Below are 15,010 nucleotides of genomic sequence, written 5' to 3'. Positions count from 1 at the left end.
CTGTGATTTTATAGCTTTATTTTGACTGACAATTAATGACATCTGTTATGCTAACAGATAAGCATGCCTGTCTGAAGAAACCATAGGTGCGCACACACACACTGTAGTAGACCATTCCATCGTACATAATCGGCACAGGGTTAGGCACTCAGACTATGGTTAGGTAAAGAGGTGTGAGGTGAAATACACAGGCACTTTTCCTTAGTACTGGCAGCATCCAGTCTTAAAAGGTAGTAATAAAAAACCTCTTCAATAAATTAATTTTGGTTGCACCTTCCTTTGTGGTGTAACCTTTTATAAGCAGCCTAAAAACTTAATTTTCCTGCCCTGTTTATTGTGTCCTCTGTCTTTATATGCACCGCTTTTGTGTCTTTAAAACTGTGGAACTCCCTGTCCTGACCCTGCTGCCAGTGGTGATGCCCCATCCCAGGTGGGTGACTGCAGGAAACCATCCCCACACCAGCCTTGTTGTTACCTTTCAATTCCACCAGAAGCCCACAGTTAAAATGATCATTTCACAACTCTGTCCTGTAGGTAATGGCTTCACTGAGCTGACAATTTGTTAGAAAAATCATCTCTTCAGATGGCAGTTTAGAGCCCAGCTGTGAGAAATCCCCTCAAACAGGACTGCTCCCTAACAAATCTGAATCCTATATGCCAGCAATCAAAAGACATTTATTTATATAAAGTTCTGTAAAAAAATAAATTTTAGAACAGCATAGTTTCATAGAGAAAAACATTTTCTACAGAGTTCCAACTGCAAGATTTTTATGTTGTACCATCATTAAATAAGGTAGGACACCATGTGAATTTCATTGCACTAGAAGAAATGCAAAGCATCTTTTTAATATAAAGATATACAGAGCATTCTAGACAACTACAGCTGTGTTACAGCTATGTGTTCTTTTGGATTTGGTCCAAAGAAACCTGAGTCTGTTTCCAGAGAGAATGAAAAAACATTGCACAGACAGCTGATGACTTGTTTCTTGCTGAAGGACACTGAAAAGATCACTCCCTGCAGCTCACTCTGAGTCTAGTTTCCCCAACTATCAATAGTGCCCTTTCTTGGGCTCCGGTCTTAAGTATTCACCTCACAGGCATCGCGCTGCTTAGAAGAAAGTCGGTCTGTTGTCAGAGCCAAGTGACTGCTCGCAGTGGATTATCACCTCTTCTGCTCCCAAATTTCAGCCATGTTTAGGTCTAAGTTGTTAAGGCCTTTCAGAGCTTGAAGGTTTCCAGTGTAAAAAGCTACATCTGAAGTAACCAGTCTGCAGTGAAACATAAAACAAGATCAGCATCTGAACCTACTGCATCCATCTGGAGTAATCAGAAAAGCAGCCAGGGTTCGTCTATGACCTGGGCACACAATTATAACAATAAATGTTGTTATACTAAGCCTGAATTAGATATTTTAAGTATCAGCTCAAAACTCAATGCTACAACAGTGGTTTCTTTTACAGGTACATACCATGGTTACTGCTAGCTGTAAAACTAGTTATAGGGAAAGGAGATCAAACAACAAGTTCAGAAAGTCATCAGGAATTAGGCATCTAAGACTCCTGTTCTCTTGCTGTAATCCCAGGCTTCTCTAGACGTAAATTTAGAATATTAATTATTGCAACATTAACTTCTGTATTCTAGAAGGTTAACAGCAAAACAGTTATATTGTTTGTAACAGTTTATACAGTTAAAATCCCTCATACATTGTTGAAACGTATCTAAGGGTGACAGAAACACAATAATGATATTTCTAGTTAGAAAGCAGCAAGATGTAGGAGTAAAAATTGTATTTTCATAGTTAAAAAAAAATTAACCAGGATTCACAGGCCTGGATTTTTACTGTTATTACAGAAACAAGCAGTTTAAAATAGGATGAAGATCAGGAAAGCAGGTTTAAAACTAGGTCAATGAAGACTGCTGGAACATCAGCAAGCGAAATCCAGCATTTGACATTTCCCTTTTCAAAAGGCCCTGACGACACACTGTGGGAAAGCTGCGTTCTGAATTAAGTAACTGCTGCCATGAAGGAAACAAGACTTGGGCATCGCCGTCTCCAGTGGCTGCTGAGACCCTCCTGACAGCGAGGATGACTGTGCCGGGAAACACACCACCAGCACAGCGCCAGGAACACCTGCCCCAACCCTCCTGTCAAAAAGGGGTCCATTCAGGCCATGCACCCACAAGCACTGAGCAAACACAAAGGAACAGGAGGAAGACAGTGCAGCACACCATTCAGGACTAGAAACCCAAGGGTGAAATGCTCCCCAATGTGCTCTGGGTGCTGCAGTCCCACTCCAGTGAGCTTGTTGGCTTACAAGTGCATTACTAAGTACCAAAGGCAAGTGCATGTTGTCTTGTAAATACACCACAAGTGCAGAAAACCATTCCAGGTAAACACAGAGAGGACAAGGATGAATAAGCTTAAGCATAAATTGGACAGAAACAAAATCCTTCTTTGTTCCAGCAACATTTGAAACATTTATAAACTTCCTTCTCTGGCTTCTTCAACCTAAGACAATACCTTCTTGCATGTGGGTAGGCTGAGTGAATTTCACCCTTACTACACTTTAAATAAATAGCCCTAGGTCATTAAGAATGATTACAAGACTCATTGTTTCAGAGGACAACCCAACTTACAACGGGATTCAGCCTGCTAGAGGCTGCAGGCTTTCCCAGGAGGTGTGGGACATCAGGCACAGCCTCTCAGGAGAGGGACCACTGACATGGTTTGGTGATGGAGGGTTGGGCTGGGGCAGGAAAGGGGAAAAGCTCTGTCAGCATAATCTCTCTTTCAAGTCTAGTTCTGCTGTAAAAACAATTTCTGTATAGAAGCTGCCCATTGCACAGGAGAAATACCACTTTTTCCTATTTTTACTTTGCTAGCAGCATGAGTCATCATCCGTGATTCAAAACTGCTTCATGAACCACAGCAACTCTTGAGAATCAAACTGTGGCTACTGCTGTCACACAAAAAGAGAAAAAGCAATCCACAAACTGAGGGAACCTACAGCAGGTTTCCAGTGGGACAATACCCAAATCACAATCTATTACCAGGCTCACTGCAGTCCTAGTTACTATGGGTAAGGCACAAGTCATGTCCTTTTACTGTGAGAAAGCTCCAAATGGAACACAAAACACAGCATGGCTGCATCTGCAACCACAACTTCCTTGCAGAAGACAAAGTCTCCTTATTTAAATTAAGCAGTAAAAAAGAAGTGCCCAAACATACCCATTCAGAGGTCCTCCATCATTGACTACATTTAGGTGGGCCAGCTGCCTCTTCAGGTGAAGTTTATAGCTTGCGTTAATTCGTAAAAACAACATCTAGAGGAAGACACAGAACCAGAGTAAGGAACTATCCCCACACTTGCATCACTGCATACAGTGAGGAAATACATTGCAAACACCTTAAATCACCAATCTTTGGTTTTGGTTTTGCAATTCATGTGATTTTGCCTTCTGCCAGCCCTCCAGCCTCCTCATCTTTCTGGCCATATACAATTCAACACACAAGACAGTATACAGCCTCACTTGTCACATGTTGCACTTAGAGGACACATTTGGAGCAAGTATTTTAATTCCCTGTTGTCTGAAGCATCTAGCAACTTGTATTAAGGCTAGAATATAAACCCCTTCCCTGTACTATAACCAATTAAAGTATTTTGTCTAAGAGAAATAATGAAAACCAGTTTGAAAGTACCATTTAATTTAGTGCAAAAGAGGAACTACAATTTAGTGCATTCAGTGACTGTATCAGTCCTTCCTGTCCTTAGATTTACAACTCTGCAGTAGCAATAACTGCAGCAAAATACTGAAAAAGCACATCTGGTCCAGTTTGGCCGCATAATGCATTCAGGGACCTCCAGAAGGCACTAAGTTTGAGCAGCATTACAGAAGAATTCCCTAAAAGGGCAGTACTTGAGCCCCAAAATATTGCCCTTTGTGTAGAATTTCAGCACTAATTCCTGAATTGAAGATTCACCTCCCTAGACACTAAAATGCAGCTTAAAATCCTGGAATCAGCCAGTTCTTTTTATGTATCTCATCGTTCTCCCTGCACATCCAAACACTTCAGTTCAGACCGAGCTGTCTGCATGATTGGTGCCAACCCCTTTAATGTGTGGGTTTTGCAAAGACTCAATTTTTCCCCCCCAAGATAAAAGCAGAAGTCTCTCTCATTACTGAGTTCATGTGCATTTGCAAGGGAGGTGTTACATGAATCTCAAAAATAACATTCACCTGAGTTTGCTCCTCAGGAAGGAGATCATATATAGCTTCATGCATCTTTGCCATTTGCTTGCAGATATTCCTGAAGCATGCCGAAGGAACAGGAGCCTTCACTTCATACTGCAAATGAAAACACAACCAGTTAGTCCTTTCTGCCACCTTCAATCCGTTTATAGAGGAGAATTTCCAAGCCATCTGAAGCCCTTGATTGCTAATGACATCACAAATCATTCAGCAGATCACAAATCAAAATGCCCACTAGGCATGATCTGTCTCAGCCAAGCACGAGCACAAAACAATCTTTTAGCAGTTCTTGCTTCATAAGCAAACAGTAACTTTCAAACCAGTATGAAATCTAAGGATTTCCCAACTTTATCTACTCATCTTTGTTAGTTTGAATTGTTTCTCTTTGCTCATTATCTTTTGTTGGTTTCCATTACCCTACGAATTACAGATGCAAAGAGAATAACCACTGTGCCAGCTACACAGAGGCGCACACGCTATGTGACCTGCTAGCTGCCCTCTCCTTCAGATTTGTGTGAGTCAGTAACAGACAAGCAATGATGAATACACCCCTAAGTACTTAATGAGAGAAGAATACTTCTAAGACCACATATATCCAAATTTCTGAAGCAAAGAGGAAAGGAAAGCATAAAGAAACGGAAGCTTCTGAAAACTCAATATTCGCCACAGAAAACTGCGGAAAACCCCACAAAAATGGGGCAGAAATACCTTGGAAACAAAGCAGGAAACATCTTTTCTCCTGGTAATTGAGATCCAAGAAACAAGACACTGGAAACCACCAGATGGTAAGAGATTTGCTACAAAGGGAACAAAATCCTTACATCCCCATCCTGCATAGGGAAGCTCGGAATGTGATTTCAGAAGCGCTTTGAAAAACTGTCCCAGGAACACTGAAGCCAGCTCTTCAGCTCCTGGTGGACAGGCTGTGCCAGCACGGGCCTGGGTTAAACAATGGCAGGTCACCTTTGGTTGGCTGACACCTCCCCATAGGGCCTTGCACAACTCAGTGGAAGAACCAAATCATTATAACTAAATTCTTTACAAACACATTAGAGGAAACACTCTCACGCTAGTCTGACTGGTGAAAAACAAAGCTTGCCTGATTGTGAGAGAATATAGAAAACGGATGGGGCGAGTTTTGAGAAAGCATTTACAGAAAAGCCAAACTGATGGCTACTTAACAGGTGAAGTAGCAGAAAAAGAGTGCTTACTGCTTCCAGGAGCCCTGCTCCCTGCACAGCATACAGGGTTGTGCCTCAAGACATGAGAGTTGAGCAACAAATGATTTACAATTTACCAGCATGTTGTAAAGCCAAAGGGAACCGGCAAGCTGCAGTGATGGCTCTTGCATGGCTACAGGCAAATCAAACTCTTCATCGTGACGGGGGAAAAGCAAGAGCACCAGAAAGAAACATGAGCTCCAGCCCTGTGAGGCACTGGCCATTTTTATCTCCAGCTAAGGTCAACAGTGTGTAATACCATGAGGGATCAGACAAAAATTTACAGCTCTTCGGAGCAAACAGTCACAAGACTGCAAGCTCCAAGAGAAGCTAGGAACAACCCACGCTGGATTTTTTTTCTATGAACATCTATCCCTTTTTAAAAACCTACGCCTTTTTCAGTTGTTAATTATAGCCATGTTAAATACCCCCAGATCCTGTTTTATCTCCCTGCCAAAGTTCACAGACAGATGCTGGGAACTGTCCATGCTGCTGTGAAGCGCCCGCTGAGCGCAGGTCTCACAGTGGGACGGCAGCTCCTGTCCCACGCGGCTCCCTGCAGGAAATGCACGATTAACTTGCCAATATTAACCCAAGAGCCAGGTCAATGTCCCTTCCACTGGACCAAATGGTTTGTCTCCTACAAAGCATGATTCTAGACTGCGCAGTATTTGTTTTTAAAGCATTCTGGACACGTGCCACTACAAAACTTGCTTGCTTACTCATTCAGATTTATACACTTTAAAGCAAGTAACCACTTTATCCACAAGGCATTGCAATATTTGGACTCTCACAAAAACATGTAACCCAAAGAACATGCTGACACGGCTGCACTGACATGCCCGTTTGCAAATTTCCTGGGTTTGTGTTCTTCACAGCCTTCAATGCCAAGATTTCATTATTTCAGGAACAAGATGAGCCAAATTATGGGGTATGTTAGGAACGGAGACAAATTAACAAATGGTCTTGTCTCCTTTTCTCCTGCAGTCTGTGGGTTGCACTCATGTGAGCCAGACACTGTCACCCAAGCCTTTAAGAGCTCTGAGGGATGGGAATATTCTCAGTTTATAACTTGTGTCAGCTCACAAGAGGAGAATGGGCTGTAAAGATGGAAGGACAGTAAGAGATGGATACTTAGTACCTACCATCAAGAATTAGAAACTGTGCTACTGGTTTGGTGTGGGCTAATTTATTTACTATCAATCTAAATTCTTGCATTTGTCTTTTATTTTCAATACATAAGGGGTAAAGTGACCAAAAAGCCTTGTTACTTCAGAGAACGGGTATTTTTGTGTGGGGCAAAAAAACCAAAATAACAGAAATGCTGCCTGTTACAGCCGCCCCACTGCCGCCTCCATCAGCCTCTCCCCACCTTCTGCTCCACCAGGGACACTCTGTGCTTCTCAAGAGCTCCAACAAGGAGGGGTTTGCCATGGCCAGTCAATCAAATCAGTCAGTAAAGAGTTAATTATTTTCTCTCATGAAACAGCTTCTTCCCTGCCCCCCCTTTTTTTGAGCACATGAGATCCAAAGCAAAACACTAAGCTCTAAAAGCTCATGAACTTCACCCATCAGACCTGTGGGCCCAGGAGGTCCCATGTCAGGGCAGTCTCAGTGTACTCCACCTCAAGATTAGTCAAAGAGAGTGGATTCAGCCCAGGACCAACCTCTTCCCCTGACGAGTGTTAAAAAAAACCAACAACAGCAACAACAAAAAAATCAGCTAAGAGCATTTCATGGGACAGCTGTAACGTTACTATGCAGCAGGAACTGCTAAGCGCAGACCCTTAGCCCCAGCCAGGTCTGCAGGCCAACAGAAGAGCTGGTCCTTCCCCACCAAAAACTCTTCCTCCTCAGCAGTTTTTTGCTGTTTCCTCAGCTGCAGGAAATTACCACTCCCCACTTCCAAAGAGGCACCACGGGGAAGAGCAGGACGTGGGAACTGGCTCAGGCTGGCTGCAGACAAGAGCTGTCAGCGGATAAAACTGCTAAGGGTAGGAGAGTACTTCGGTTTCCAAACACAGAGCATCTGCGCCAGGCAAAACATTCCTGATACAGCTGAAGAGGTAAACAAAGAGGTTTTTTTCTGGGGATGAAGGTGAATGACACCCAGGTGGCACATGTTAACAGAAACGTTCACAAGTACAGCACACAGCTCTGTGTTTATACAGTTTAAAGAAGTTCAAACAATTCCTGATTAGGAAAGTTTAAGATTCCATTTGAAACATCTAGACTGTATACAATGAGACCTCCAATTGCTATTTAGAGTGTATAATTATTTCCATAAATCATTACCTTTGATAATAGTTTGTCGAATAAGCTATCCATTATGGCAACGAGCTTTGCCGAAATTTCAGCTATATGGTCGTGATAATCCTGTAATGGAAGAAAGCAGGCTTTATTTACTATATAATAACATTCATATTCTTCAGAGCCCAGTTGAAAAGCAGAACTTTGCGCTTAATTAGGAAATGCCAAAAGAATTACCTTCATGATGTGGTCAAAATGCCTGAGCATGCTAAACTGCTTTGGCTGCAGTCGAGCTTCAAAATGAGCCCTGATAATGGGAATGTAGTGTACAATTAGCTGTAGGCAACGTGAAGAAAGGGCTGTAAATCCAAAAGCGAGAGAGGGAGAGAAAAATAGCTTAATTATTAAACAGGAAGAGTCATTTTGTAGAGACTGTATCTCCTTTAACATAACAGATCTGACACGATATTTGTTTCTATTGGGAAACCCCATCCATTGAAGACACCAGGCTAATACCTGGCTATTCACACCCAGCTTCTGTAAGATACGGGATAGGAGACTGATTTTACGAGAGGCTTTAAGTGTCTACTTGACATTTTGAGCTCTGAGCGCACACAGGCATTAGAGAGATCTCAAAAGACCTGACTCATCAGCTACCTAACCTTGGCAGCCACATTCTCAAGGAATCACTACTTCTGCAGAAGGTGTACATATAATAAACACTTCGTCCTGCCAGTGCTGAGCTGCCCAGAGCCAGCTCCTGGCAGGATCCTGAGACCTGAGTTTCTCCCGTGTCCATCAGGTCCCGAGATGGCAGCAGGACACACGGTGGTCACCACATTGGCCACTGTGGCATGTGCTTCTGAAGGAAAGACCTGGCCCAGCTCACTTGTGTCTGCTCCTGTGGCCCCTGGTGGGGAAGCCTCTCAACCCATCTGCCTCGAGTTATTCCCTTTTAAAAAGGGAAATGCACACTGGTCATCAGGACGTGCTGACACGTGAGAACTGCAAGGTCAAACTCCTGCTCAACCTATCACCAAAGGCTCTTAATTTCAGGAGACAGTTTAAAACTAGGGGTCTCAAGGAGCACGTTAGACTTTTCTGTAGCACAGAATTGGGCATCTAGCTCTCCCCAGCTTTTCAGAGCAGCTGAAGCAGTCCGGGCAGGTAACTTGGGGGCTGGTAATTCAGCTAAACAGCTGTACACTGAAAATGAGGAACTCTAAAGCCTAAATCATAGTTTGGATTCAGCACACAGACACGGAGCCCTAAGTTACCTGACTGCGCCAGGACACTCGGCCACATAGAGACTAATCTTTGACTCAGAGCCACCCACAGGAATAATTTCGCGCATTACTGACACGCGGTTACAATCCGCAGGAGCTGTGTGTGGACACGGCGTTACCGAATACAGCACCACAGGGCAGACGGGACAGAACAGCTCAGCAAAATGCACAGGGAGACAGGGGTCTGGCTGCATTCCTCTACTTATGTACCTCCCATCTCAAGATCTGAACACTGAGCAGCTCCCAGCATCACCACTTAAAAAGTAACTGCACCTTCCCACAGTCAAAAGATTTTTGTGGAAAACTTCCTAGTCTGCATATTTGTTCTGATGTTTCCTTCAAGTGACACAGTCAAGCTTTACGTTTAAAGTGATCCAGTAGACAGCAAAGGAATGTGATGGATTTCAGTGCACCCCTTAATCAGACAATTCACTGGCTTTTATACGTTTTACCCCCTAACCAGCAAGATCTTATCACCCTGTGTGTTCCATGCATGGCACCGCTACACAAACATAGCTTATATATGTTTAGGTGTTGTTTTCGTTTCTTTTTTCTTTTTTCTTTTTTTTTATTTTGGACAACCTTTGACATTTTAAATATAGAAATGCATACCTAGGTTTTTTGTAGTGATTGTTTTCAAACCAACAACTTGTAATGCACCAGCTCCAAGCACTAGTTGGCAACTTCTAGAGTTGAAATACTGTAAGAAAAAGATAGTGGAAATTTATGCTGACTCTTTAACAACTACACATAACCACAGTTTAGAAATACCATCAACAGAATTCCACAAGATTAAGCAGATTATTACAAAATAAAAGAAGGCCAGTACCAGGGTTTCCACATACTCCTTGCTACAGAGGAGTCCAGGACTCCTAACTAATAAGACAAAAGGAACTTTTTCCCCACTTGCAGTAGTCACTGGCCCATACTATTTTTTTGACCCAGTTTATGCCAAAGCACTCAAGGCAGTGTTTCAGCAGGGTGAGGCAGAAATATTGTTGTTAAAAACACAGCTGCTTGGTGATTTCAATTCAGGGACTAATTTCTGCTTCTCTATGAGACCTTTGGGTGAGGCTTCTCTCAGTGTAAAAGTAAAGCAGCAAGACCGACTTGCTGCATTCAGCCTCACTTTGAAACTTGTACACAAGAATAGCTTTATACTAGAAATACATAAAACGTACTTCTCAAACCAGAGCCTTGGGTGGAGTGAAGGGTAAGGATCTCACTAGTGCTGCTGAGTAGACAAATGCAATATGAGGATGGAAAATATCAAAAGAATAAGTTTCTGCTCTGGCTTTAGACCTTCCCCACTGCTGATGTTAAAGAAAACTTGAAAGCACTAAAACTCTCTGCTGCTGAAGTGGCTGAATCTGTGTTTGTAACACTATAAAATACTGAGATTAAGAAATGACACACAGATAATGATAAGCCATGTTAAAAACCAATTCTGTAAGAATTCCAGGTATAGTGGATGACTCATGACAATCTTCCTAGCTTAGTTCCAGGAGAAAGTAAGTTATCACTAAATGCACACAGGCCAGCAAGGTCTCTGGACAGTAAGACAGTTCCTGTTAGCATAGTCTGTCTTATTTTGGAAATCTACTCTACCACTCAGCTTGACACACCAGAAATTCTACACTGGCTTTGATGATGCAGTAGAGACAGCAGAGCCATTGCTGCTGTCCCTGATTCCTGCTCTGAATGGAGAGAAGTGGCTGGGCTCATGTCTGAGCAGAACTGTCCTGGGGTGGAACTTGGGAGACAAAACCTACAGAGAGCTGACCCTTTCTTTCGCACCCAAAGAAAGATTCACAAAGAATTGTGATGAGGTTGCCCTTGCAGCTTGTGTCTGCAACACAGGGAATTTTCATTCACATGGAGCTCCTCATCTGTGGGGCCACAACCCCGCTTCGTGGGTCTTGCTCCATGATAATGTTAAGAACAAACCGAAAATTTTGACCCCCCCTTGAGTAAAAATAGTAAAAAATTGTTCTGTCTATTGGCTGGTCTGCCAGCGTGGTGTATCCAGCGCCAGAAAAGCAAACCAGACCTAGTGCCATAACTGAACCTGAGCTACATGTGGCCCCGACCTGCGAGACGCATCATCTGCTCTGCTCTCAGACAGCAGTCAGGATCTGAAACTGTCTGACATTCACCAAACACCAGGACCTTTTCTTGTGCCTCCTGGTGGACTTCAGAAGTAGACCCACTGAACAGACAGATACATCCTACACAGCCTAAAGCTGCTCTGAGGTATTTAGCTCAGGTTAGCACCAACTGATTGACTGCATGGCAGACCATTAAAAACATGCTCTATAAAGGATGACAGGCACTCACACTCTCCCCCTACCTTTTGTAGATATTACTGTTACCAGATGGCCTGCCACAGACATAACAGCAAGGAAGCAGCATTCCCAAAACATCAAAAGAGCAATACCCCCTCCTTGTGACTGCTTGGAGGAAAGCATTTCTGCATTCTGGCACCATGGCTGCCCACCTTCTCTTACCTGCACCAGCTAAATGACTCCACTAATTACAAACCTGTTTTTCTTTATGCACAGGTGTCACTTCATTCTGCTTGCAGCCACAGTTCAAAATGGCCTGCAATTTCATTACCAGGGAACACTTTGCAGTTTCCATTACAATAAAGACTAGCTCTTGCTACCTTCAAAATTTGCTAGCTCTGACAGCTGTCAACCTGCAAGGACACCTTGGGTGGCTCTCATTTTGTTCAAATGTAATAAATGAGCTTTTGTTTTTGCTAGCTGCTCTTGTCATCTCTCCAACTGATGGCACTTTGCTGTCAGACAGGAAATGCAATAATTTAACTGCACGTGACAAGTGAATATCAAGGAATAAAACACAAATTACATAGAGCTAGACAGAACAAGATATGGTAGTGAGAGAGAAGTAACACAGAGATGCAAATCTGGCCAAGTTTAAAGCATCTACTGCTATTCTGCCCACAAAAAGGTGCTGTTAGACCTGAGTGAAGCAGCAGTTGGAGAACAAGAGGTGAAGAGGGGCATTGCCAGTTCCAGACTGACTGCTTTGCCCTGGATAGTGCCTTCAAAGCAGGTTTGTGGATGAATCTGAATGATGACTGCAGGGAGGAGTGCTCCTGCATCCAGTTATTTAGGTAAGAATCACCCACAGGAAGATTATTTAGAAGTCCACCTTCTAGGCTGTGTTTCCCTTCTTCTGTCCCCTATCTTACGTAAAATACACTTTTGGAGAGTAGAATCTGTTCGTCTTTTACAGATTATGCCTATGTCTAGAACTCTAATACTGGACATAACCTTTGTAGGCAACAGAGGTACACGTGAAAACCTTCAAATAAATAAATAAATTAACTGCTAGTCTTTGGAGTATATATATATATATGTACACACACATACACACACACACATATATATGACAGTTTCAAGATGCATTCATGTGCTCCTTTTACTATTGCTTACTTATATTACCTTGCAGTATCTGTGCTTTACTGACTTTGCACTTCCCTAGCGAGAAATAAATGACAAAAAGGTCCTGGTCTTCCATCATCTTTACATTTACAACAGAAGCTTCATCCCATACTATTTTTCATGCTTCTGCTGACTATACCTCTACTGACTTGTAAAAAAATAAGGGATTAATTTCCTTCCTGTACATAGATATATCTCTGTGGCATCTGAACTCAAATTGCTTTTTCTTCAGAACCATTAATCCTACACCCAGCCTGAAGGACAGGCAGCTGTGACAAACACTACTAGATGGGATTTCCAATACTCCAACTAAAGAAGAAGACAGACAGCCTTCCCAAAGTTAATTCACACAAACTGCATCTTTAATGCCCTTAGCTTAAAAGGCTACCTTATGGCACAGTAACAAACACAATCATTTCTAGACAATTTATATAATTTATATGAAATGAGAAAAGCACATGAAGCTTTACAGAGAGTAAGACATTTTCTCCATCTTAAATACTCCCGATGAGCACAGATGGTACATTTGGAGACATACCTTCAGTAAATCAGACAGGCGGGTAAGCATGTCAGTGGTGATGGAAGGAATGTTATCCACACACTGGCAGTACTCGAGGATTATTCTTATTAACAGCAATACTGTCCTACAAGAGAGGAAACAGCCAAATATGTCATCTCAGTGCACAGAATATGCTGGAAAAAAAAAAAAATCAAACACAGGACAGTCATGTTGATAGAAAGCTACCTAATGCTAAAGATTATAGCATTAAATAAACCCATCACACGATCTGAAGTAGAAGTAAAACATCAAAGAAGATATATAAAATATGGTTATAAAGAATACCTATTCCACAGGATGGTGCATGGAAAAAGTACTTAATGTATGAGAGAAAAATCTCTCAGGTTGATTGGTATAACTTATTAATTTCCAAAAAAGCTACTGTGGAACTAGATGTTGGCAGGGGACAAAAAAAATCCAAAGCTCATATCTTATACTACTGTATAATTCTGGCCAACTTTGAGCAAGTATAAAAATCCACTGAATGCAGACAACAACCACCATTGGAAAGAATGAATGCTAAGGAGTTACAAAAAGAGAAGGTGGCTGTGAAGAGACAGCATCAAATATTCAAAGATGCTCAACACTCATAATTTCTGCTGAATTCTGCAGGCACTGGAGCCTCTGGGAGCTACTGGATCAAACCGGGAAGGCTCCAGCAGGTATATTCCTTTGAATTCACATACACAGAAGACAGAAAAACTAAGGCAATATCTAATGTTGAAAGTAGATATTCTAACATTTCAAAAACTTATATCTCTTTTTTCCTTTAGGCACTAGAGTGCAGAAAGATGATGAGCAATCAACTGAAAATAAACACCTGGAAAATTTTTGGGGAACATCAAAGCTTTTTTTCATGAATGCATTTTATTTGATTAAATACAATGAAACTCTATGTAGAAGTGTGTAGAACTGAAACGAGTATTTGCACCAACATGAAGCTAACATTGCTTCGTAGAGGTAAATATAACAAGTTTCAAACAAGCAGAGGTGGATTATCAAACACATCATCTATTAAGTAAATTTTATTCCTTAAAGCATGTTCAAATACTGTTCAACTTGAAATGCTCTTTTACAGTGATATCAGCTGGCTGGCTCCAAAGTTCTGAGCCATCAGCTTACATTCCAATTGAACAATAACGCACCACCATGAAGCAACTCCTAAAATGACTGCTGGTCAAAGACATTATGTAAATCAGAACTTTTAAATTTGGGCTAAATTGATGTCAGAACTCTGGGGAGCGAGATCTTCCAGGTTTTACTCCCTCCTCAAAAACACTCTCATGCATATTTAATGCTTAAGCCTCAGTCTTTGGACACATAGCTGCTTTTAAATGTCATGTGAGTATTACATATTTTAAAATGTCTTTGATATAACCAGCTTTAAGAAAGTACTTTCCAATCCAGAGCAATCAGGATACCAAGAAACAGCATGTGCAGCCTCTGAGAAAGCACATAACTCATCTCTTATTCCGAATGAGATAAGTAATCATTCAGTAGTGGACTCATGTATTTTGGGGTTGTTCAGCCTGGAGAAGAGAAGGCTCCAGGGAGACCTTATTGTGGCCTTTCAGTACTTAAAGGGGCCTGCAAGAAAGATGAGGACAAACTCTTTAGTAGGGTCTGTTGTGATAGAACAAGGGGAATGGTTTTAAACTAAAGGAGGGGAGATTCAGACTAGTCAAAAAGAAGAAATCTTTTAGAATGAGGGTGGTGAAACACTGGCCCAGGTTGGCCAGAGAGGTGGTGGATGCCCCATCCCTGGAGACATCCCAGGCCAGGCTGGACGGGGCTCTGAGCAACCTGATCTGGTGAAGATGTCCCTGCTCATGGCAGGGTGGATGGACTGGATGAGCTTTGGAGGTCCCTTCCAACCCAAACTATTCTATGATTTTTGCCAGAGATAACCTCTAATGCAAGAAATAACAAGTGTGCTGTGAAGACAAACCTGTATTTTCATGACTATGTGTTTTC

The 15,010-nt window shown here is 42.1% G+C and overlaps 1 protein-coding gene across 3 annotated transcripts in view; it reads right to left on the bottom strand.

Moving 5' to 3' along the window:
• Position 1: 1 nt before the first annotated feature.
• The window catches only part of VPS54 (VPS54 subunit of GARP complex), a 51,017-nt gene continuing 36,008 nt past the window's right edge, over positions 2–15,010 (bottom strand). For 2 of the 3 annotated variants that reach the window (XM_065833350.2, XM_065833351.2), the window contains exons 18-24: positions 13,016–13,121; positions 9,620–9,707; positions 7,959–8,080; positions 7,767–7,847; positions 4,240–4,347; positions 3,230–3,324; positions 2–1,268 (exon numbers count right to left, since the gene is read on the bottom strand). In XM_065833350.2, coding sequence (XP_065689422.1) covers positions 1,163–1,268; positions 3,230–3,324; positions 4,240–4,347; positions 7,767–7,847; positions 7,959–8,080; positions 9,620–9,707; positions 13,016–13,121 — 706 coding nt within the window. In that variant the 3' untranslated portion in view covers positions 2–1,162. Of the gene's footprint in view, positions 1,269–1,468; positions 1,589–3,229; positions 3,325–4,239; positions 4,348–7,766; positions 7,848–7,958; positions 8,081–9,619; positions 9,708–13,015; positions 13,122–15,010 lie in introns of all 3 variants that reach the window. The other variant, XR_011738124.1, reaches the window with a different exon arrangement.

Source organism: Patagioenas fasciata, chromosome 3 (genome assembly GCF_037038585.1).
Source record: "Patagioenas fasciata isolate bPatFas1 chromosome 3, bPatFas1.hap1, whole genome shotgun sequence".
Classification (NCBI taxonomy): Eukaryota; Metazoa; Chordata; class Aves; order Columbiformes; family Columbidae; genus Patagioenas; species Patagioenas fasciata.
The sequence above is the reverse complement of the archived record's forward strand: the minus strand, read 5'-3'. Positions and strand labels throughout refer to the sequence as shown.